The sequence below is a fragment of the Chenopodium album genome, chromosome 13 (genome assembly GCF_948465745.1).
Source record: "Chenopodium album chromosome 13, dcCheAlbu1.1, whole genome shotgun sequence".
In the NCBI taxonomy this organism is placed as follows: domain Eukaryota; kingdom Viridiplantae; phylum Streptophyta; class Magnoliopsida; order Caryophyllales; family Amaranthaceae; genus Chenopodium; species Chenopodium album.
Genome location: NC_137846.1, coordinates 53,174,675 through 53,199,750, shown reverse-complemented (window position 1 = coordinate 53,199,750; position 25,076 = coordinate 53,174,675). Strand labels below are relative to the sequence as shown.

Genomic DNA, 25,076 nt, shown 5'->3' with positions numbered 1-25,076 from the left:
GATTTTTGGTTTGGTCCATGCCCAATAAAAGAGTGCCTGTGTGTGTGGTATGCTAGTAATCCAATTTTTAATCAAGATTAAGTTCTGATTAAAGAGTAAACGACAATTATTGGTGGTCAATTTACAGCTTGCATTACATTTTTTCGTTCATTTTTCACCCAATTAATGATAATTTCACTTGATTTATCATCATTCTTTTCTTTTCATGAACCTGTTCCTTTTCGAGCTATAACTTTTAAATCCTCCGCTCTAAAGTATAATTAGGAGTAACATTGCTCTATAATTAATGGGTATATATACCAAGATATTTGGTTGTATACTTGTATTACTTCTTCCCTCGATAAATAATGTGACAAATTCGATGGATAAATAATGTCATTTGAAGAATTGAGTTGAAATATCATGATTATCCTTTTTTTTTTTTTTTATGCAAGCTGAATACATTTTAAGGATACTACAAGATATTGACCATTAAGGTTATTATTGATATTAATACTCTGTAGTTTATTATAAACAAGTCGTAATTGAGGTAACACTCTAAAAAAATTTTAAAATAGAAATCTAACCTAATATTGTATTTAGAGGCAAAAGGGCTCAAAGTAATATACAAGTATTTAGGTTTTAAGATTACATATTTGGGGTTGATGACTTGATGTATATGACTTTCTCCAAAATAACTACAATATGAACTTTTATCAACAAAGTCCTGAAGGAACTAGTAGAGTTGGATGAAATTTGAACTCGTTATTCTTTTTGTCACGCCCTTGACACTATGTTAGGAAACCAACTAAACAAAAAACTTAAGCTAATAATTAAAACCCATGATATTGATTTTATACAGATAACATTGTTATGCATGAGAGACACATGGTGTTATCAAACATGCAATTATATACGAAGTATTATCCCTAAAAGGAAGCACCATACTAATGCTTCCGTATTCACCATAATTTGCCCCATGTAGATGGTGTCCTATTTGATTTTTTGTCACAAAATTGGTAGAAAACTATGCTTATTTCGAGCACTATATGTCTATAAGATCGAAACATAACAGCATAACTTAAAGAAATCACGAGAATATGCTTTTAACCATTCCTATCAACATTAGAAATTTGATTGGTATGTCACCATTAAAATAATGTTTGTACAAATTAAAGTCCCTTAAATATGTACATTAATGTGGACATCAAAGTATAATTTACTAATTAATTTGAATCATCATACTTTTTTTACTAATGGGATTGACCAATTGGAAGAAAGTGGAGTTGGTTTAGGTGGATATTCGTATTAATCTTCTAAAGCTGTATGTATCCACATTCCACACCCATTTTAATCCACAAATTTTGACTCAAATCTTATTGCTAAATGTAACTTTCATTTGTGGCTTACGAAATCTCTTGAATTTATTCTGCATACTAAGTCACCGCAAAATATAACGCAAACTAAGCTTCTGAGTTCTGACCAAACATCTATTATACATCTATGTGTGTCAGTGTGTATGGAAGATGATGTTTTTGGAGGAGAAATTGACCACATCTAGGCTTAGCTTGGTAAGAAAAAATTAAACCCACTGGCGGAATTTCATGATCTTTTAGCCAAAATTACTAGTTCTGTTTGGAGCAAGCTGCGCTAAGTAGAGGACATTTGACCTCATCATGTTGGAAGTCTATAGAGGATCAATTGGGGATGGAAATGTGTATCCTATAATTGCAAGATTAAAAGGTATCGCACATTAGGGGAGGAGAGTTGAAAAATAACATACATGTGAGCTAAGTTATCCCACATTGAAGAAATACTCCGTATAATAATAGAGATAAAATAGCTAACATATATGATCTCTACATCAGAGGTAGCATTCAGGTCATTCAAGTTGGTGTCAAATTAAGTCAATTTTGGTCGGTTCATATTCAAGTTGCTTGTTAACATAATCGATCGCTATTATAGAGACAATGATTATATATAGGGTTGGATTAGATCGGACCGGTTATGAGTCAAGAATAAATTAGTGATTTCTAGTAAGAGCTCGGGCCTCAATTTAGCTATTTCAAGTACGTAAGAGAATTGAACAAAGGTTGGTTTTGCCAAGTCTTCTCTAGCTCCCGCCTCCACCTATTACCACTAAATTTTAGGATGGAACCCTACTGATCTTAGACAACCCAATGGAGCTTGTCACATTACTCATTTCTCAACCTTACACCAAAATATTTAATATATAAACAATAGCATATTTCAAAACCTACCTAAGACATTCAAAATACTAAGGAACAACTTTGAGAATCATGCATCCTCTTAAATGTGATTTCTTGTTAAATTTAATTATTAAAGGCCCTGTTAGCATTAACAATGGTCCTCGGTGATCAGTATCACCCATTGTATTTGTTAACTATTCTCTCAAAATGGTTGGTAGGTTTGGTCAATTGTATTTGTCGGGCTTGTGCCCAAAATCCAATAAATTGAGAACTTAATTTGTTAGAAAGTTGTGACTCTAGTTAGTAAAATGACAAATAGCTATAATATCAAATTATGTTATTACAAAATTGAAATAAAAAATAAAAATTGACAAGTCATTGGTTAAAGTTTTAGACGTGTCACATTATGGAGATTGAAAATTTGTTAACAAAAATTAGGATTAGGAGTTTAGGACTTTGATGATCCAAATTTAATTAAAATACATGTACGTACTGTTAACCATGGTATGGAATATTAATTAGTAAACCTCATCCACCAATCATTTGTAATGGACACTTAACATAATTGGCTATCAAATCCATACCATATAACCATCCGGAGTTTTAGTGATAGAAGATAAAGATATCATACCATACATTGATCTTAAGTTCTTAACTGGGTTTTGACTTAGTAAAGTTATTATTCCGAATAGTGTGACGATTAATTAACCATACTATATGAGGATTCAAGCTATAATGAAGCAAACAAAAGAACTTTGACGATTTGTATATTCAATTCATAACCGACATATTATCAGTTAAAACAATATTATTAATCAAAGATGTAAAATAAGGAAAAGTTAGTAATAAGTTTTAGGTTTTCTCTTTTCATTGGGTATTCAATAATTAAACAAAAGATGTTTAGGGTAAAAACATCTCTTCCATGTGCCAAAAAGAAAATTTAGTAACTTTTATGAGAGGCTAACACGTGGCAAATAAGTGCTAACTCAACTTAAGTGGTCAATCAGAGTTTTACATAGTGAAATTTGACACTTAAATGTTGTATCAATGATGAAAAAAATTTGAAACAAAGAGGTGTTCAAATTATTCAATATCCAATTTAAATGGTTGAAGTGTTGAACCCTTAGTTATATTTTCGTTGTGAATTCAAATACATATCTACTCGCACTATGAGTACGTCAAAGGTTTCTTGGTTCTCTCAAACTAGACTAACTATAATTAAAAAAAGGAATCCAAAACCAAAGGTAGGCGCGAGTCGTGTCATGCTCAAGCAGGCCGACACACGAGTCTACCTATCGTGCTCGCGTTGAACTTGTGCTAAATCTAGAAAATTATTTTAATACAACTGTACAATTCCCATGACCGACCAGAATGCCTCTCATCTTGTGCTGAACTTGTGATGGGCTCCTGCCAGGTTAACCATGCCGAAGCTCTACTTAAAACACAATAAATAGCCCAAGCTCTATCGAAAACACTTTAAATAAGGTGAGGAGAGTGTAACCCCTCAAAAAAAAAAAAAAAAAAAAAAAAAAAAAAGGTGTAATCTTGGTTTGGATGGAGGGTATAATTGTACTGGTACGAGTTATTGGTTCTGTGTTCTGTGTTCTGTGTTCTGTCAACGTAAGAGAAAGTCAGCTTGAGGTATGGGGCCGGGTGGTTCGGAATACAGATTTACAGAATTTTAAAAAACAAAGAAAATGGGGCCCATAAAGTGTGTACTCAACTCGTAATACGCGCCAACATATCACGCTTAGCCTGCCCAGAATCTTCCACGAGCTCTAATAAGCCAACCATAGCCTGGCACGTTTTTGGAAGACTTTATTTAATTTTTTAAATGAAAGTTTGTAAGTGATGAATTAATTATTGATGCAAGCAAATTACGAGGAGATTGCATGTAAGATACCGAGTGGAAATACAATGAGTATTTGAATTTAAGAAATACAAACCCTACTAAAGTGTTGACTCAATTGATAAAACTCTTATATCAAATTCTAAAATCCTAAAAGTTTAGGTTTGAATCCTATCAACTAAGATACTTACGGGTAGGAATTTTCTTACCTTCCCCTCTACTTATTTTGGACAAAGGATTTGTCTTGACTCTTGACGAATGAGATGTTATGGTAAATTTTACGAGTATTTTATTTTATTTTTTTTGTCACGAGGGACAAGCCCCAAAAGAAGAGAACAAGCTAAAGCAAACTACAAAGAAAAAAGACGCAACAAAAAAAGAAAAACAAACAGCTAACAAAAAACCTAAAACAAAACCAAGGCCAAAAAACAAGCTAAGTACCCATCAAATGTACCATCCTAGGCCTCCTTACCTCCTCTAAATCCTCCAATAAAACGGCACGAAAATCCTCCGGAACCGCCTGATAGAGAATTATTTTTTGGTTGGACGTTACACCATTGTTAGCTAATCTGTCTGCCACTTGATTAGCTTCTCTATAGCAATGCCCAACAGTAACCTCCCAATCACGTTTAGTGATAAGAGATTTGCACTTTCGAATCAAATGAATCAAGAGAGAGTTGGCGGGTATAGGATCCACCAACATTCGGATTATAATCTCTGAATCATTATAGTATATATTTCGAAATGATTTGGTTTGAAAGCTTTTGGTTTAGTCTAATTTTAATTTTACTTTGAATTTACTAGTACTTAAATTATTGAAAGAAAAATCATTACTAAATGTAATTTTGTTAAACTCATCTTAATGAATATTGTGCACAAACTAAAAAATACTCGTAAAACATTTTTTGAATTGTTTTCTTTTTAATGTGTGATATGGATTTTTTTTGTTAGAGTCAAATAAAAATAATACACTTAAATGAAATTACCCTCGTCAACTCATCTGGATCATAGTTTGCTATTGATCATTGCTTTATAACTAATATGATTTACGTTTACCGCCGTAATTTCATTCCCGATTTCAAACCCACGAAGTATAATAATAAAACTCTACACGCCAAACACCTCCATATACTAATATGGCATGTATACGGTATATTAGTCTGTGCCGCGGGTATACTGATGGTCGGTCAGAGACTCAAGAGTAGTCGAATTCCATTGTAGAAAAGAAAGCTCCTCTTTGGTGTTGGACTCACCTCTTCCTTTTCTTTAACAAGCTGACTAGAGCGCAGCTGCGTATCGCTTGAAACTTTTGCAAGGTTTAGGATTATTAAGGTGATTTAAGGCATCTACACTAACGTTTAGTGTGGGTCAAAGTTCAGTTTTTGGTTTAATTTGCCTCCTACTCAAGTCTTTGATCAGAAAACAAAAATATAATAGTATGGTTTTGTATTTTTTTTTATTTTTTTTTTATTTTTTTTTTTGACATATCAATTAATAACTATATACTAAAAGACACGCCAGTAGGTTTTCAAAAAAAAAGACACGCCAGTAATGATACGTATCACCTTCTAGTGTTTCATTTAAAAACAAATATTTTACATATTACATATTTAAGGTACTAATTACGTAAAAAGTACAATAGAAGATTTAATGTATCTTTCCATGAAACAACAATAGTATTTTTTTTTAGGAAACACGTTTTATGAATTACATACATTAATCACAACAAGATTTATTTATAATTATGTAATAGAAGCTACAAACATAAACAATGAAATACAAATATCAAATCAACAAATGATGCTTTTGTTATTTCATCAAGTAATACTCTATGGGCTTTCAAAAAAAAGAAAAAAAAAAAGTAATACTCTATGGATACTTCAATAATACTTGCCAAGAACGACATATATTGATTATTCTTAATGTTATCTTTTGCAATAATTTTGTTGTTGTTCTTTAGCATTCAATTGATAAAAATATAGCATACGAAAGTCATAAAATTTGATATAGTGTTAATTTGAAAAGTAGTTATTTTAAATTACCGTGCATGACACGGGACCTAATCTAGTTGATTTATTAAACTTGTCCACCCACTACTTTGTGTGTATTATTTGTGAAAAATAAAATATTTTTTGTTGAAAATAATAAGTAACTGAGGTAGTAATAGAGTTGTAGGTTATATTATGAATGTGTGTTAATTTTCGCTGGTCTCAATTCATTTTAATTAAATTTCTTGGTTTTTTTTTTCCTTAAAAAAGCACTACACATTTACAACAAAAAAACCCTCAAAACAATTAAATTTAGAAATGAAAATTTTTGTAATATAAGATCAACTTTGAACAACAAAAAACCTCTCAAAACAATTAAATTTAGAAATGAAAAATTTTGTAATATAAGATCAACTTTGAACATCATAAACCATCCTAGTTTGCAATCTTGGCAATTGATTATCACTTCAAAAGTAGTTACCATGATTAATTGATAATTAATGAGTAGGATGTATATTTGTATTGTTAGGGTGGAGTTGCAATCACGCTAATCGAAGTGCTTTCCACTTACTTCTACGGACTCAAAGACGAGAAGGTTGAAGGGAGAAAACGATTACTCCAATTTACTCGTATTGAAAATATGAATTTATGACAATATCAATTAGTTTCGAACAAAATGGTTTAGCTAAGCTTGTTACCATATGCTCAAAGTGTCATAATAATTTAAACTAGCAAAGCTATTCAACCAATGTCATCTATTACGTATAAGATAGCTACTTTAATTAAGATTATGAGTACTTTTTTTTTTTTGACATGAAGACTATGAGTACTTATGAAGGATAAGTGTAACTACATTTAATAAATAACATTATTCCTGTTTTAAAATTTTATGTTCTCCGTTACAAATTTCTAAACTTTATGATAAGGATTAAGGAGTATAAAATTCTAGTCCTAAGACTCCTAACATTGAGGCCTCGTTCTTTTCATCTTATTTTTGTTGAATTGAAATTATTTTTAGTGAAACAAAATTGTATTTGCTGAACTTAAATTATTTTTACTGAACTTAAATTAATTTTACTGAACTGAAATTATTTTTACTGATTTTCTATTATAATTCTTCTTTAAGAAAACTGAATTTTACAGAAATGAACTTATTTTTACTGAACTGAAATTAATTTTACTGAACTGAACTGAACTGAACTTATTTTTACTGAACTGAAATTATTTTTACTTAATATTATTTTTTTAAGGTGAAGAGAACAGGACCTAACAATTGATTTTCTAATATCAATACTTTTTTTGGAGGGAATTCTAATATCAATACTTAACCAATACTATATGTCTATATTGCATGGTATTTACAAAAATAATTGCCTAGGCGTCCACCAATCATCTTACTACAAATTCCTTAACCACCTAAGAACTTTCTTAATGATTTGTGAACACAAAGGCAAGATGCAAAACCAGGGAGGCAGGGAATAAAAAAAAAATCAAAATTTTCTGAACTAACGTTCTCTTAGTTTATTGGGCCACCTTTATGAAGAAGTGACTATGATTAAACTCCAAAAAGGAAATTATGTACCAAGGCCCATAATTCCATTAATCTACCTTTTGAATGCATATTAAATTTGTACCCATCATAGAATTTGGGTGTTGTTAAACATCGTTCGCAAATTACATAGTAACGCTCCCATTTTTATAAGAAATTTCCTTTTCTACCCCTAGCATATAATTACGGAGTTTCTACTCAACGAGTCACATATTTCACTCTCTAACCTCATTCACTCTCATTTTCTCTCTCTAAACATTTAAATCTGAAAATTTTATAAAAATCAGAAATTTTTTAAAAAAATCTGAAATTTAACTCCTAAAAAAAAAAAAAAAAAAACCATCACCAACAACCACCTTACAGCCACCACTTGAAGAACAAGGTAAAGGGATGGCTGATCCGAGGCGAATTAGGGTGACTTACGGTGGTCGTGGATTAGGTGGCGGCGGCGAACAGGTAAATTTTTTTTTAAAAAAAAAACGGAAATTGGGACTTCCGCCCAGGAATTCCGGAAGTCCCATGGAGGATCCGCCTGAAATTTCCGGATCCTCCATGGGATTTCCGAAATTTCTGGGCGGAAGTCCATATCCGCTTGAAATTTCCGGAAATTCCTTGGAGGATCCGGAAATTTCAGGCGGATCCTCCAAGGGACTTCCGGAATTTCTGGGCGGAAGTCCCAATTTCCTTTTTTTTTTTGTTTTTTTTTCGTGAATAAATCTTATTAGTATTATGATTATTGTTATTTTTTATGATTTTTATTATGATTATTGTTATTGTTATTATTATTATTATTAGTAGTAGTAGTAGTAATATGTTATTGTTAGCATGATTTTTGTGATTATGATTATTGTTGTTGTGATTATGATTGTTGTTGTTGTTATTGTGATTATTATGTTAGTAGTACATTATTTGTAATGTTATTGTTATATTTAGTAATAGTATTATTATTATTGTTATTATTATGATTGTTGTTATTTTTATGATTTTTATTATGATTATTTATATTATTATTCTTATTTTTGTTATTATGATTATTTATATTATTATTCTTATTTTTGTTATTATGATTATTTATATTATTATTATTCTTATTATTATTCTTTCTTTCCTTTTTTTTTTGTTGAAACCTTATTATTCTTATTATTAGTAGTAGTAGTAGTATGTAAATGTTAGTTTATTTTTGTGATTATGATTATTATTATTCTTATTGTTGTTATTATGATTATTAATATTATTATTCTTATTTTTTTTTTTTGTTGAAACCTTATTATTCTTATTATTATTAGTAGTAGTATGTTATTGTTAGTCTATTTTTGTGATTATAATTATTGTTTTTGCTATTGTGATTATTATGATTATGATTATATTTTAAAATTTGTGGTTGGTATGATTATTTTTTTGAGTATGATTTTTATTATTATTAATATTATTATTATTATTGTTGTTGTTGTTGTTGTTGTTGTTAATGGTGTGTTGGTATGAAATTAATTAATTTGAATAGTATTTTTTGTAGTCCAACTTTAAACAAGTAGTATTTTTTGTAGTTATTACTGAAATTGGATTTTGTACTTATTTTATGTAGATCGAGGGTTCTGGTGCTCAACATGCAATATCACGATGTTTGAATGCGTCTGTTAGGAGACAATCATCTCGTTTAGCACCGTTTCAGCCCGAGCAGCAATACGGGTCTACTAGTGGTTGGTCAGGAGACCAACAGTCAGGAAGTAGTCGGCCTATGTATTCGCCAGGTGGAGTACCCACAGTGTTCATAAACCTGGTAACTCAAATCCCGCATCCTTTTGGTCTCCGCATGAAGTAATTTCAAGCAATGTTGAGACACTTTGCCATTTATACGTGACAGTGGCAATTGTCTGTACATCTCCCCAATTTTAGACCTTGATGCCTCCAAACTATTACGAATTTCAATAATTCGACTACCGATATGACAATGGACTCGAGCCCATACGGTATCTAAAGAACCTACCATTGATTCCAATTAGTAAAAACATTTTGCTATTATTTATTATAATTACAATTACGAAATAAAGACAGTACAACAACTAATATAGTAAAACAACTAACCTGTGGATGATTCAAACCACGTTTTTACTGCTGAATGTTGGCTCTCAACTCTACAGTTGGTGGTGTTACCAAAGTGAAGAATTTGGTTCGTCCAATACGTCACAAATTTGGTTTTATGACACAGCCATGTTCCCTCAACGTACTCGATCACTGCCAGAAAACTTGCCCACCTTGCTTTCATGGTAGCCAGAGCATGATCATACTCCGCCTCAGTTGATGCATCCATAATACGTTTCCATTTGCCATTTTAAAAACTGGCACCAATCTTCTTGTTTTTGAACATCTTCGTCACCCTAGCCTCCACATCTTTGTTAATGTGCCATCGACATAGTAAATGCGACGTCCCTGGAAACACTTCTTTCAAAGCCGCACATAGCCCAAGTTCACGGTCTGACAAAAATACCGATGGCTCTTTATCAAACCCAATCAATTCCCTTAATCTCTGCAATACCCACCGATAGCTAGCCGTGCACTCGTTGCGCATGAAAACATAACCAACTAGAAAATTCTGGTTTGTCGGTGTCACGCCTACTATCTCAAAGAACGGCATGCCATATCGATTGGTCTTGTAATTAGAATCCATCCCTATGACGTGTGGGTATGTGCGGAGTATGTTGACCGTGATCGGGTGCACCATAAATGCATGTTGTAAGACGTCGAGATCATCGGACATGACCCAGTAAATGTACTTACTCTCTTTCGCCAAATGAAGAAATTGCTGAACAACTCCTCTTCCTTCGGACATCTCCATCCTGAAGTCATTCTGACAGTTGTAAATGTGCCTAATGTTTGGATGATCATCAGGAAATTGCACTGCAATAGTTGCCATGATGTTACAGGGCGCAACCTTGGATTTTGTCATGTCACGCACAACCTTGGATGACCCTCTTCATACACAATCATTGGGTGGTTATGTGTCCCGGTGTGATCATTTTTCGCACGGATCTTCCAACTATCAGTGCTGACTTCATAATATATCTTGATGTAGAAAGGACAACCATTAGCTTTGGTTTTTGTGTCTTTCCGTATCGCGTTCTCCAAATCTCTCGGCTTGTTCCTCCGTGACCGATCACATCTCAAATATCGATACGGCCGACCATCTCTGGTTTTGTTATAAGACGATTTCACTAAAATAAATCCCAAATTTATGAAAACAGCATCCTCCCATGTAACCGCATCCTCAGACGTTGGAAATAATGTATCCATGACGAAATTTCCACTATAATTCACACCGTCACCGCCGTCTTCAGATTCATATCCTATACAAATTAAACAAAACAACGGTTTATGTCATTATGTTCTTTTTTATAATATTAATAATAATATTTATAAAACAATATTACAGCTAATAATATTATTAACATTAATAACTAATACTAATAATAACAACAATCATAATAGCAACAACAATAATCATAAACACCACCAACAACAATAACAATATTAATAATACAAATAACAAAACAATTAATACCCTAACATAATTAATAATAATAATAATAATAATAATAATAATAAGGTTTCAAGAAATAAAATTACTACTACTACTACTACTACTAATAATAATAATATTACTACTAATAACAACAACAATTACCAAACAATAATAACATTATTACTAATTACTCAAATTATCAAAAACTAAATCACAACAACAATTAAAAAAAATTAATTAACTTAAACAATATTACAACTAATAATATTTATAAAACAATATTACAACTAATAATATTATTAACATTAATAACTAATACTAATAATAACAACAATCATAATAGCAACAACAATAATCATAAACACCACCAACAACAATAACAATATTAATAATATAAATAACAAAACAATTAATACCCTAACATAATTACTAATTAATATAATAATAATAATAATGATAAGGTTTTAAAAAATAAAATTACTACTACTGCTACTACTACTACTAATAATAATATTACTACTAATAACAACAACAATTACAAAACAATAATAACATTATTAAAAACTAAATCACAACAGCAATTAAAAAAAATAATAATAATTAACTTAAAAAAAAATGAAAAATGGGACATCCGCCCAAAAATTCCGGATGTCCCATGGTGGATCCGCCTAAAATTTCCGGATCCACCATGGAACATCCGGAAATTTTGGGCGTATGTATACTTCTGCCTAAAATTTCCGGATGTTCCATGGTGGATCCGGAAATTTCAGGCGGATCCACCATGGGACATCCGGAATTTTTAGGCGGATGTAACATTTTCAGAAAATAAAAAAAATAAAAAAAAAACTTATAGAATGTTCCGACGCATTCTCCGGCGTACGGATGTCCCATCATCCATCATCTAAGACCCATCGGAAAAAACTTGATGATTAAATTTAAAAAAAAAACGATTGAAGGTGGTCGTGGGGACCAATTTGGTTTGAAGGACGTGGGGATCGATGTGGTGGGCTCGGGATTCACGGTGTACTAATTTGAGGGGAACGTTAGTATATAAAATGTCTATGAAGGGAACAAAGTCCTTTTTAAATAGTACAACTTGCATGAAGGGCATCTTTGTCCATTCAAGTCAAAATGGGAGCGTTACTATGTAAAATGGGAGCGACGAATAGCAATTCATTAGAATTTATGTACTCTTAAGTCTTAACCCACCATGGACTTAAACAATGGTGGCTTGGTGGCAACTTAGAAGAACTTGGTTCTCCTAAAGTTTCATCGTACGGATTCTAATTATACGGGGTTTTCACATGTTGTGTCTTGCAATATACGACTAAGGGCATGTTCTCATCAGATTATTTTCAGTTCAGTTCAGCTTTAATAAGTTCAGTTCAGCTCCTAATTTCCTTCTCTCATAAAATATTCAGTTCAGTTCAGTTCTAATAAATTAAGTTCAGCTCATTTCAGTCAATGAGAATATGCCCTAAGTCTGCTAACAAGATTTAAGCACATAAGCAAAGAAATAGATTGATGTATTAAAAAAAATTAAAAAATTATACTCATCTTCTTTCCCATTTTTTGTACCATATATGACCAAAATGGGCCATGGCTAAAGATAACAAACCTAACCGGTGTGGTGGTTAAAGCTTGTGTTCCATGACTTTACGGTTATGGGATCAACCTCGTTAAAAAGCATTTTGGAACAGATTCTTTTACTCTTTCCTCACTTTCAAGAGCCCGAGTGGGCTAGGAGCACCTTTGCAGCCCAACCCAACCAAAAAAAAGGTTGTTGACTTCAAGTGCTACAACCTAGCAATAATTGCAATTCTGATGAACAGAAGAATTAAGATGATAATAATAATGATCATAGTAATTCAATGGTGTGTTATTTCAATGAAGAAAATGTGTGGCAAGACTTGTGATTCAAAAATATAATCTGTAATCTAAAAAGAATTGTAAATGAAAGGTTGTTTATAGTAATGGTTCAATGACGACCCTCTTCAAAGGAGTTTCACTCTCAAAATACAATATTGACATGGAAGTATGGAACTAACATAAGGGTCAATATATGATGAGGAACAAAAACCAAGCTCAATGATCCATCTTTGAATGTAGAGATTACAGAATAAAAGAAACAAAAAGACAATCGCGAAACTCACATTAAATAAGATCTACCTTTCCAGCAGATCGGAAGTTATGTCCGACATCAACTTTGGCATCACTTCTTACATCTTCCCATTTGAGGTATCTAGATTTTTTTATGCACCTCCCCATGTCTATAGAAAATGGTGAACGAAAATTAACACGAACCCTTCAAGTATTAGCGCAAATGCAAGTCTGACAATCAAATCATTCTAACAAAGGAAGATTATCATTGAACTAAAACCCAGAACAGCATAAAATAACCAAATGAATGCATAGGAATGTTGATAGCAAGCTTCAGTGCAAATGAAAAGTTTACTATTGCCACTAAAATTTAAGAACTTCAGATAGATTATGGTCCATCCTACACAAGATTCAAACATAACTACTACTAACACAATATAATGCAAGAGACATGATTTACTAACACAAGATAGCAAAAACGTCACAGCCACATGGTGTGGTAACTTCGGCTAAAAATGCTACTACATACACAATAAAAGACTTACAAGTCTACAATGTAGTGTGGGCATTGCTCGAATATCCAAAATTTGCCATTCTAACACCTCACATTTTTTATCGATAACCAAGATGTCACATTGAAAACACATCCTATTATCGAAATTTCATAGAGTTTGCCTAAACACTTGACTACAAGAGCTCAAACAACTTGAATATGGAGTATTCAATTCACAACAAGCAAATTGAACATATCATATTACTTCGAATTTATATTTTATAAAGCTAATTAAAAACAGAGAACTACACTAACCAAGAAATTCTTTACTAGAAGAGATTTGATTTACCACAAACTAGGGAGCACAAACATAACATAGTTCATTATTAGCCAAAGCCAAAAATAGAGCTCCAGATACCCTATGATAACTAATTTTCAAGAGGTAGCAAAACCTGCAAGAGCTCGATTGACTTACTGTCTGAAAAACTACGCAAATAACCATATAGACTCAAAACTCAAAAGAGTGACCATGGTAGCAAAAACTACAAGCGCTCTATTACTGATTAAACTCGAACATACTGCAAGATTAACAAGGTCCATTTAGCAGCAATAGCAACAATAGGAGCAATCTTTAAACTCTTTTCTACACCAAGAACAATAATCCTGCTTCCCGATTCTGCTATGACACCACCACAGCATGTTCGACAATGAGTTCATTTCATCGAAACCTTTCAGATTTCGGACCTTGTTCAACGCATTTTTTGAGTCAATTATAGCTTCCAATGCGTAAGCATAGCTCTTCCAATTATCACTAGCATCCGTTCTTGCCAAAGACGGTGCCACCCAATCGATGACCCCTCTAATGTATCCAAGATCAGCAAACAGCATCTCAGTTAATGCAGGCATCAGTGGCTTAACTTGTATTCCTACCCTACATTCCCGTTTCCCAGCTGCAGTGAACCACAGCTTATCTTCTCTCGTGCATTCCCAAACTATACCAACCATTTTATTCTTCTTAACAAATTCGCCCTCATACACCTCTCCACCTTCCTTGACATGCCACCAAGTCTTAGCTGCTTCGATCTCAAACGCAGCAAGTGTCGAGGCAATCGCCACAAGATGATCATCCCCAAACACCTTACCCAAGAGTGAAGCTGAGTAGTAAGCATTGATAGTAGCACTTGGGTTTTCGGAATTTCGTTGATGATCATCGTTCATATTCTTTGTCCATGAATGCAATTTATACACATCAAATGACCTAAGCTTAGTGTACTTTGATTTCTCTCCTTTTCCCAAGCTCATATAAGAGGCTACCAATGCATACACTTCCCTCTTAAATTTCATCCCCCATTGAACATCAATTTTTGCAAGAACAGCAATTGAAAACACAAAATAACCCAATGCATAAACATGATTATTGTAAAACCCAAACCTATAATCTTCCTTCGGATCAACAGAACCATGTTTTGATACAACTCCACCCCATTTCTCATCATATAAAAACCCATTTTTTTCAAAAGAACCCACTAACCAAGGTTCAATTGAATTCCTCAAAAACTTCCTAATTGCTGGAATCACTCCCAAACAATTCACTTCTTCAGCAATCAAAGCCAATCTAGCAGCCCTAGAAACCTGCATTGAATAGCAATAAACATTTGTTGTTGAAATCGGGTTCGAATCTAAAGCACCAACATCTTTCCATAGTGCAGTAACAATTTCTGGGTAACTTTCTTCAGGAAATCCTCTAATTGAATGCCAAGAAATTGGAATATTATCAACCCTAAAATTCCATCGATTACCAACAATTCCAACTAAATCACCATCTATGTTTTTATACCTAAAATCATCAAGAACTTTAACCCCAGAATTATAAACTGAAATAAGCTTCACATGCAAAGGATGTGCAAGCATTAACAAGTCACCCCACCCTTTTTTCTCCCATTTGTAATCCAAACTAAATGGGGTTGAAAAAACTGCTTCCCCATTTGTTGGATAACAAGTGTTGTGAAAATCAAGAATTTCCTCAAATTTGTTTGATTTTTCTTGAGGAATAATTGCAATTCTAACTACCCCAGAAAATGATTTTGAACTTTTGATATGGGTATTATCTTGTTTTTCCAGATTTAACTCAGAAGATGAGTAAACAACCCAAGTTTGGTTATTTTGAAGTTCGATTCTGTGTTTCGTTTGAGAAGAAGAAGAGGAGATAGTTTGAATTGCAGAATTCGTCGCAAATAAGAGAGGCAAAGGTCTAGAAACTTCTAGAGTGACATAAGGGATTCCTCTTGCAAGCAAAAACCTAAAATCAGAACCCAAGAAATCAACAGTAACGGTCAGATCGCTGAACGAGGAGACCAAATGAGGAGAAGACTGTGAAGTTGAGACGGTGAAATCAGGGGTGAAATTCTGGGAAATGGAAGAAGACGACGAGGTGAGAGATGGGTAGGAGAGAGAAAGTGAGGAGAGAGAAAGTTTGACGAGATAAGGGTGGACGAAGATGGGTTGATCGCCATTTTTGAGGGGGAAATTGGTGAAGAAGGAAGTGGTGGGAAGAGCAGAGGAGAGGAGTTTTGGGGAGAAGAATTTAGATGGGTTAGGGGTAATGTTAGAATTTGCATGTGGGAAGAAGATTTGAGAGGTTGAAGATGAAGGGGTTTCGAGTTTTGGTGCCATTGTTGTTAATGGAGGTTTCGTAATTTTGTAAATTTGTCAGAAAGTTTAGCAGATAAATGGTGTAAATTGAGAGGGTTTTAAAAATTATGGTGATGGTGTTTTGAATAGAAAGTTGAACTTAGGGGCCGTTTGGTTCGCATGAGGGAATCGGAATGGAATGAACAAAGGGAAAGGAGAAGAATGGAATGAAAATACCCTTTTTTTGCTTTGTTGTTTGTTTTTAAAACAAAGGGAATCAATCCCACCACTACACCACCACACCACCACCACCACAACCACCACACCACCACACATTTCATCTTTCTCAGCCACCAAACTCCTCGTCGGCCTTCCCCTGCCCCTCGTCGGCTCTCCCCCTCCCCTCGCCGCCCTTCCCCTCCCCTCGCCACCACTAGCTGCGTGAGCCATGACCTCCCCTCCCCCGAAAAACCTCCCCTAGCCCCGACCTCCCTTGACCCCGAAAATCGCCGCCCAACCTCCCACCACCCTCGAAACCCTAGCGGTGGTGGGATTCGAGGGTGGTGGGAGGCTGGGCGGCGGTTTTCGGGGTCAAGGGAGGTCGGGGCTAGGGTTTTACGGGGCTAGGGGAGGTTTTTTCGGGGGAGGGGAGGTCGGCGAGGCTCGGGGGAGGAGAGGGCGGTGGTCGGGGAGGGGCGGCGGTGGTCTGGGTAGGGGCGGCGGTGGTCTGGGATGGTTTTCCGATGGTGATGTGGTGGTGTGAAGGTGGTGATGTGGTGGTGTGAAGGTGGGTAGGGAAAGGGAATGGGAAAGTCTTAGGGGGGGTGGGGAATGAAGTTGGAAGGATTTGGGGTAATGGGGAGGGTAAAGGGAATGATTAAAAGTGGTAAACAAACATCAACAAAGGGAATCGAGCCAGTTGATTCCGATTCCCTTTCCTGATTACCCCCAACCAAACGGCCCCTTAAAGAAACTGAAAATTTAGGGGAAACCTTTATTTAGGCCCCATTCTTTAGAGCTGCTCTGCTTTGCTCTGCTCTGTTCAGATCAACTCTGCTCTTTTCAATAGAAATCTGCTCTGCTCTGCTCAATCCTGCTTTATTTTCAAATAATAATTAATATTCAATAATAATAATTAATATTATATTAATGATAATAATTAATTATTTTAAATAATTATAATAATTAATATTTATTAATCATAATAATAATTATCAATAATAATATTTAATAATTCAAACTATTAAGAATTAATATTTAATAATATTATTAATTAATAATTTCTAATAATAATAACAATTCTTTCAAGTAAATAAATAATAATAATAACAATTAATAACAATTTCTTTTTATAAACATTTGATATTAGAATCACAATGTATAGAAACATTTTATGTGGGTATTGATTGTTAGTTCATTGAGTTGAATTATTTTTCAAATCTTTCCATACAATTTAAGAATTAAAAAAAAAAGTTGTTTTCAAGTAGTACTTTGTATATCATTATTATTTGGAGGGTTAAAAATATATGATTAAGACATATTTATAAGTAAAATCATTATTACTCATTAAATCATTTTATTTTAAAATTTTTGTGAAATGAATATAAGTAAACTGTTGTCTTTTATCTTTATACTATTAACATGTTTTAAAAACGGTACACATTTATTTATGTTTTTACTCACCTAAATCAATGGTATATGCACTTAATAATAATAATAATAATAATAATAATAATAATAATAACTTTGTTCCTCGACGGGTAGTGACTAATGCGGCTAATCGGAAGCGGGTCAAGTACGAATCTAGTTGTCAAGCAATTGGATATGGCTTCCTTCCTTTCTCCTTCTCTTCTCTTGGGGAGTTACAAAAGGAGGATGTTGCATTGCTGAAGCGGATCTAGAAGTTCTCGAAAACTCAGGATATTGGGGCGCGTGCTGCAGCTCATATCTTTACCAAGATCGGCTTTTCTATAGTTAGAGGAGTGGGGGCCCAGGTTGTATCCCGATTTCCCACTAATTTTCTATAGGTTGTATAACTTTATATGTTTTTGAGATATAATAATAATAATAATAATAATAATAATAATAATAATAATAATAATAATAATAAAATAGTAATAATAACAATAGTAATAATAATAGTATTAATAAATAATAATAATAATAATAATAATAATAATAATAATGTTGAAATCTGCTCTGCTCGGCTCGGCTCTGCTCGGCTATCTTGAAATTTGCTCTGCTCTGCTCTGCTCTGCTGACCCCTGTTCTGCCCTGCGCAGAAGCTCAAAAGAACAGGGCCTTAGTTTAGTGCTTTTTTTGTTTGTCTGACATGTAGGAATGGTAATGGGGCCAAGACGACAAGAACCGATTAGACTCGACTCATATTTTAGGGTCTGGGATAGACTGAATGGATCTGGGTTGAGTTTGGATTTAAGTGCTTTGGGTCGGGTTTGGGTTAATTTAAACCTAGACCTGACCCAGATCCGACGCACAGACTTAAAGATTTTTTTTTTTAAAAAAAAAAATAAAATTAAATAAGTCATATATGATCTAGCTCCAAAGTATTGCCGCCACTTCTCCAAGGGCTCAAAGTCAAATGGCTCCTAGCTCCTACTCTCGTCAAGTCAATCGTATGTTTAGTAGTACTCCCTTGTTCGACTCATTTTGTATTTGCGCGGTCTCCGATAAATATTTTTTACCATGAATATCTCTTGCTATTATAATTAGAAATTTTGAACCCGTTTTAGACTCGAGACCCAGTCAATCAGGATTTGGGTTTGATTTATATAGACCTTGTGAATCTGGGTCCCTAATACTACGTATTCCAAAATATCTTAATTTTCCTAAATCTATCACATATATCTTTTCACAATAATATCTCATATGATATTATTCTCAATTTCTTATTATATCATATAAACATACACATTCCTATCCCAATAGTGAACTGCTAAACAACACTCCCATTTTGACATGAAAGGACGATATTGCCCTTTGTGTAAGTTGCAGTGTACAATGGTATAATATCATTCCCGACCCCTCCACTTACTACCACGTGATAAAAAACAATCCCGACACTACCACATCCGACCCTACCACATTCGATCTACCACCAAAAATCCGAGATTTTTTTTTAAAAAAAAATTATTAAGCATTAGCGACGGATTTAGGACGATGGATGACGACAACGTTCGAACACCGGAAGCTTCGTCGGAGGATTCTAAATCGTCGTACTTTTTTAAAAAAAAAATTTGAAATAAAACATCCGCCTAAAAAATTAGGTGGATCCACTTAAAATTTCCGGATCCACCAAGGAAGATCATGAAATTTTAGGCGGATCTCCCACATCCGCCTAAAATTTCCAGATCTTCCTTGGTGGATCTGGAAATTTTACGTGGATCCACCTAGGTGGATCTTAATTTTTTAGGTGGATCCAAAATTTTTGGGCGGATGTATGTAGGTTTTTTTTTTTAATTTTTATTTTATTTTTATTTTTTATAATTGATTAATTAATCAAATTTATTATTGTAATGTTTGTATTATTATTATAATTTTTATTATGATTATTATTAATTTTGTGATTAATTGAGTAATTAGTATTAGTACTTTTATTGTTGTGGCTTTTTTTTCCCTCTGATTTTACTTAATTTTGTTTTTTTAGAGAGATAAAATGAGAGTGAATGAGAGTATGAGAGTGAAGTATGATAGTTGTGAGTGCCGTGGAATGAGTCGTGGGTATTTATTTAATAGGGGTAAAAATGGAAAATCCTAAAAAAAATACGAGCGATATGATGCCTAGTAAAAGGGGAGCAACGTTTAACAACCCCCAAAAAAAGCATTTGAAGAGGCTAGGTTATCTTTTATCCTTACAGAAATAAAGATTAAATAAACCAAAGGATAAATGGATAAGAAAGGTATTATTTAGTAAATATAGATTTTAGAAGTTAAGCTACCTAGTTGTCATAACTCATAAGGATTGCTAAAGGAATTAGGTTTCCTAATGCTAGCTGGACATAAATTGTAAACTTCATATATAAATTGTCTTTGATGATAGATGAATAAAAGTAACGATTAATTTGAGTGAGATCCAAAAAACACAATTTTTTATTTTTATTTTTATTTTTTTGAATCGTGAAGACCGCAATTGTGATAGATGATGATGAAGGGGGAGATAGATTGTTATTTTCTTATAGAGATAATTATCGAGATACTCCCATGAGCCTCATGGCTGCCCAAAACTCTTTCTGAATCTCATGATAACTAGTTTTCAAAAAATGTATTCTATGGTTTTTATTAATAAATCTAAATCAATTTCATTTATTGTTAATTGTGAATTGTGATGTCCAAATATCTTCTATGACCAAAATTGACCGGAAAGTAAATGTGTCAATCCTTCATTTGAAAGCTTCACAATTAGGTTCTTTACACCATTCAAATTCCTTGTGTTCGCTAGTGAACCATACCTTACCTAGGATGATTCATGATTGAGCTGAAGTTGATGTTGCGGAAAGGAGCAGAGTTGAGTTAATTTCTGTCCAAGAGTTGTATTAAGGGCCTGTTTTGATTTATTGAATTGAACTGAATAGATTTATAATGAATATCTTATGAGAGAAGGAAATTAGAAACTGAAGCCGAAGAGAACATGCCTAACTCAACATCTTTTTTATATTGTGGATGGGTTTACAGCTAGAGAACCTAGCTAGCTCATATTATTGAGTTTTGCCAAGTGTTTTTTTTATCAAAACTTTCTTTCACCTATTTCACTTCTATCCCTAAATATATTGGATTTGTTACATTGTATACTAGATTAATACTCGTGCGATGCACGATTTAATTAGAATTAAAAAAAGAAAATTTATAAGAGAGTGTAAAATAATTAACCAAAAAATGAGGGTTTTTTAAAAGAGAAAAATCATTAATATGTTTTTGATTAATTGATGTTCACACTTTTATTTATTTTTAAGAATTATTTTTTCCAATCTTGAATTTCAAAAGACAAAAATAGGAAAAAAAAATGATGATGTCATAAGCAAATTGGAGGGAAATCTTTTAATGATAAAATGATATGTGTACACGGGGGATGTATGCGGTTTTTCTTTAGTTATAGTTATAGATTTTATTAATATCAAATTTTATAATTTTTACGGGTACAAAAATAAGTATACAGACGCTTTAAGACATGTCTTGAAGACCGTGAACAGTCAAATGAAAACTATATTTAGAGATGGAGGGAGTAGTATAAACTATAAAGTGTCATTATAAGACTGCATGATAAATAAATGTTTAGTGGCATTTTTAGATCAGATCTAACGAAGAGATTGGGATTATTGGTTATATACTTATACTTACATAGAATAATAATATACGTCGTACTACATATTTACAAATTACGTGAGATTATTTTTAAAATAACAAATTATGTGTAACTACGTAAATATTACAAAGGCCGTATTATTTTGGAATATTCAGAAGGTCATTTTATTTTTGAAAGTCCGTCCAAAGGTCATATCATTCTCGATAGATTTTACTAAAACATATTCCTAAATATAAAGTGTCTATATACGGAAGTAAAATTTAATCATACTCCGTATCAATTTTATCCAAAGTCCAATTCATACATTGACATGTGAGTCAGTTATTCAGAAACGGGAAAAGTTTAAGAGATATACGATTACTTCATACATTTGATTCTTGAGTGTTGTTTCCATTATTCCCTCAATTCTTTGTGATTGTAGGCGAGTTAATTAGGCTAAGTTACTCACAGTGAGTATATGCCATCGATGAATGCATTGCAGCTGCTTCTTAATGGTTGGGATGAAAATCCGGGAGAGATTAATTATGATGAAGCTCCGTGTTTGGGACACTATCTCACAAGGGGGGCTCCATTCCATATTGGACTCCAATCACAACCTGATATTCAGGTATTAATTTAATTGAGTAGAAAAATTGTGGTTGTAGTCTAATTACATTTGCATTATATTTAATTAATTTTTCAATGCAGAGGTTTGAGGCTGTTCTGAGCCTAGGATAAATTCTATTGCATGTCTAGTTATGACCTTCTTAAAGCTCAGAATGATGTGCAACATTCGTGAAAGAGACGCCGAGTTTGGTATCCAAACGGTGATGATTTCTCTTATATTTTACTATTAAGTAAATTGTTAATTTTATTCATTAGTGATTTATATTAATCTCACTATGACAACAAGATGATGATGTTGCAAGACTTCGTCTCTTTTTAGACACAATGTTTGACCTGCCTACTGATGATTATGTAAATGTAGTCACTACTGCATTTATAAATGCAAATCCTGAGTTCCAACAACCCAGAGAGGACCGAAGGCTATTGGCATATATTATGCTGGGTCAGGTGCTGCAACAGTGCCTGTGGCAGATTTGACGGTGGAGGTCTGGAGGATAACATTTGTTAATTCTCACTTTCTCAGGCTTGATGGACGAACAATATTGTTTTCGTGGTTATACAACTTACCTGGGTAGGTTTTAGTCTTTTATTTTTAGGACCTATTCACTTTAGTTTAATTTCAGTTTAGTTCAGTTCAGTTCAACTCTGAATTTCCTTTTCTCATAAAATATTCATTTCAGCTCTGTTCAGTTCGGTTTAGTTAAGCTCCAATCAGTTTAGTTCAGCTCAGTTTAGTAATGTGAACAGGCCCTTAGTAGCAGTGGGACTTGGGAGTTTAGGCGTGATTATTCCTGCGTGGCCCTGTGTAGTCGAGAAGATTGTGCTAAATCCAATTATTCTTGCGTGGCCCTGGTGGTCTTGAATAAGATTGTGCTAAATCCCACAAAATATTTCTCAAATTCGAAAAAAAAAACGGCAACCCCAAAAAGAACCCATATCTCTCTTTTTCTTTGAAAACTCAATTCCATTTGAATGATATCAAATCTGCCACATTCCTAAAATATTTTTGAAATTGGTGAAGATTGATGGAAAACCAATCATATAAAATCAATCTCAACAAAGCCCTTTGAGAGAAAATACTTGTTAATATGCCATATTAACAAAAAATGTTAATATGAGGGTATTTTTGTATTTTCTTAGCTTTACCCCCTTTTTCTCTTCTCTACCTACACCTTCAGCCCACCTTTGTTACCACCTCACAACCATATGCACCACCCACTGCACGACCACCAACATCACTACACGACCACCGGCATCACCGCACGACCACCGTACTTCCGTTAACACTATCGCGCGACCACTATACTACCGTTAATACCATTGCGCGACCATCACAACACCATTAGATTGATCGAACAACCATTTCGACCATTAGCGTCACCGCCACGACCATTAACACTGCCGCACGAGCAAATTCCTTCCCCTAAAGGATTAGTATGACCCCAATTTACATGTTTTGCAACTAGGGTATCTTTTGTTTGGCCGGTCGGCCAGCTGGCTGTCCGGATTATACCTTCGAAGGTTGTCGTGCAACTATGGCTAAGCAAAGGAGTGAGTCCGAAGTGCTTTGGGAGGGGAGGAGAGAGAAGAAATTGCTTTTGGAGGGGAGGAGAGAAAGCCATATTAACAAAGTTTGTTAATATGGCATATTAACTGGAGCAGCTCAGCCCTTTGATGAGTTTTAATCTAGAAAAACAATGAAGGTAATTTAAATTGACTAGAAAACTATAATTTGTTTTTTGTTTTGTTTTGTTTTGTTTTTTTTTATTTTTTATTTTTTATTGTGCTAAGTTACAATTAGATTGGCCATTGATTTCTCCCTATTATTCTGAACTAGCAACTCCGTAAGTAAATTTTTTCCTTTTTTTTCTTCCTCTTTTATTTGCTTCGACATGAAATTTTTAGGTGTTTTTTTTTTTCATATATATATATACAAGTATAACTTATATACTTCCCTCGTTTCTTTGTAGGTGCAACACTTTCCTAAAATGGAAATATCACAATAGTTGCAACACACCCTAAAAGGAAGGTTTTTATGGTAAAAATTGTACTATTACCTTTAATTAAAGCACATGGCTCACTTGATTATACTCCTAATTAACAACATTTTAACCTCATTTTAAGTGTATTATAACATGTGAGGTCCACTTTTCTTAATACCGTGATAAAGTGTATGTTGCAACTATAAAAAAACGGAGGAAGTATATGATACTCCCAAGTCCCATCCTACTGACTTTTTTTTTGGTTAATGAATTTTATAGATGAATAACATTTTAATTTGGACTGTGCCTTATTCGCACTTTAATTAGTTAATACTATTTTTAAGTATAGTATTTAGGAAATTAAATGTGTATATTTAGTATATCACGCAAACACCCAAATTTATAGGGGCCCCTAATTATTAGTTTGCCCTTAGACTCCTAAAAACTCAGGAACGGCCCTGAGACCCCCACACCCATATAAAATCCTTTTTGATCTCCCATTGCGCTACTGGTCGTCCCTTAATGGTGGAAGGTTAGATTTGGTGCTAGTAAGGCATGAGCTAAAATGGTTGAGGCATGAGCTAAAATGGGGTAGATTTAAACTCTGGGAAAGAAGCATTAACATTGGTTGGTTAATGAAGGTGCTAAAATTCTGGTATGTATGATGATTCATTTTTGTTGGCTCTGACATCAAAATAATTTTTGAAAGAAAACTAACTTTAACTTCAAGGTACGGTTTATTTTGTTAATGTATTTGAAATTTTGATTGAATATACATTTTAATTTTGATCAAGGGTGACCAATAGCCAAGTGTCGGGGAATTTGATAATTGAATATTTGTCCATATTTTTATTC

At 33.5% G+C, this 25,076-nt stretch overlaps 1 protein-coding gene across 1 annotated transcript; it reads right to left on the bottom strand.

Annotated features, from left to right (window-relative positions):
• Positions 1 to 13,246: 13,246 nt before the first annotated feature.
• Positions 13,247 to 16,358, bottom strand: LOC145575771 (glucan endo-1,3-beta-D-glucosidase-like). Its single transcript, XM_081633578.1, has 3 exons — positions 14,414 to 16,358; positions 14,185 to 14,263; positions 13,247 to 13,397 (listed from the first exon to the last, which is right to left on the bottom strand). Exons 1-3 carry the CDS (start codon positions 16,356 to 16,358, stop codon positions 13,247 to 13,249), a joined length of 2,175 nt encoding a protein of 724 aa, XP_081489704.1.
• Positions 16,359 to 25,076: the final 8,718 nt, after the last annotated feature.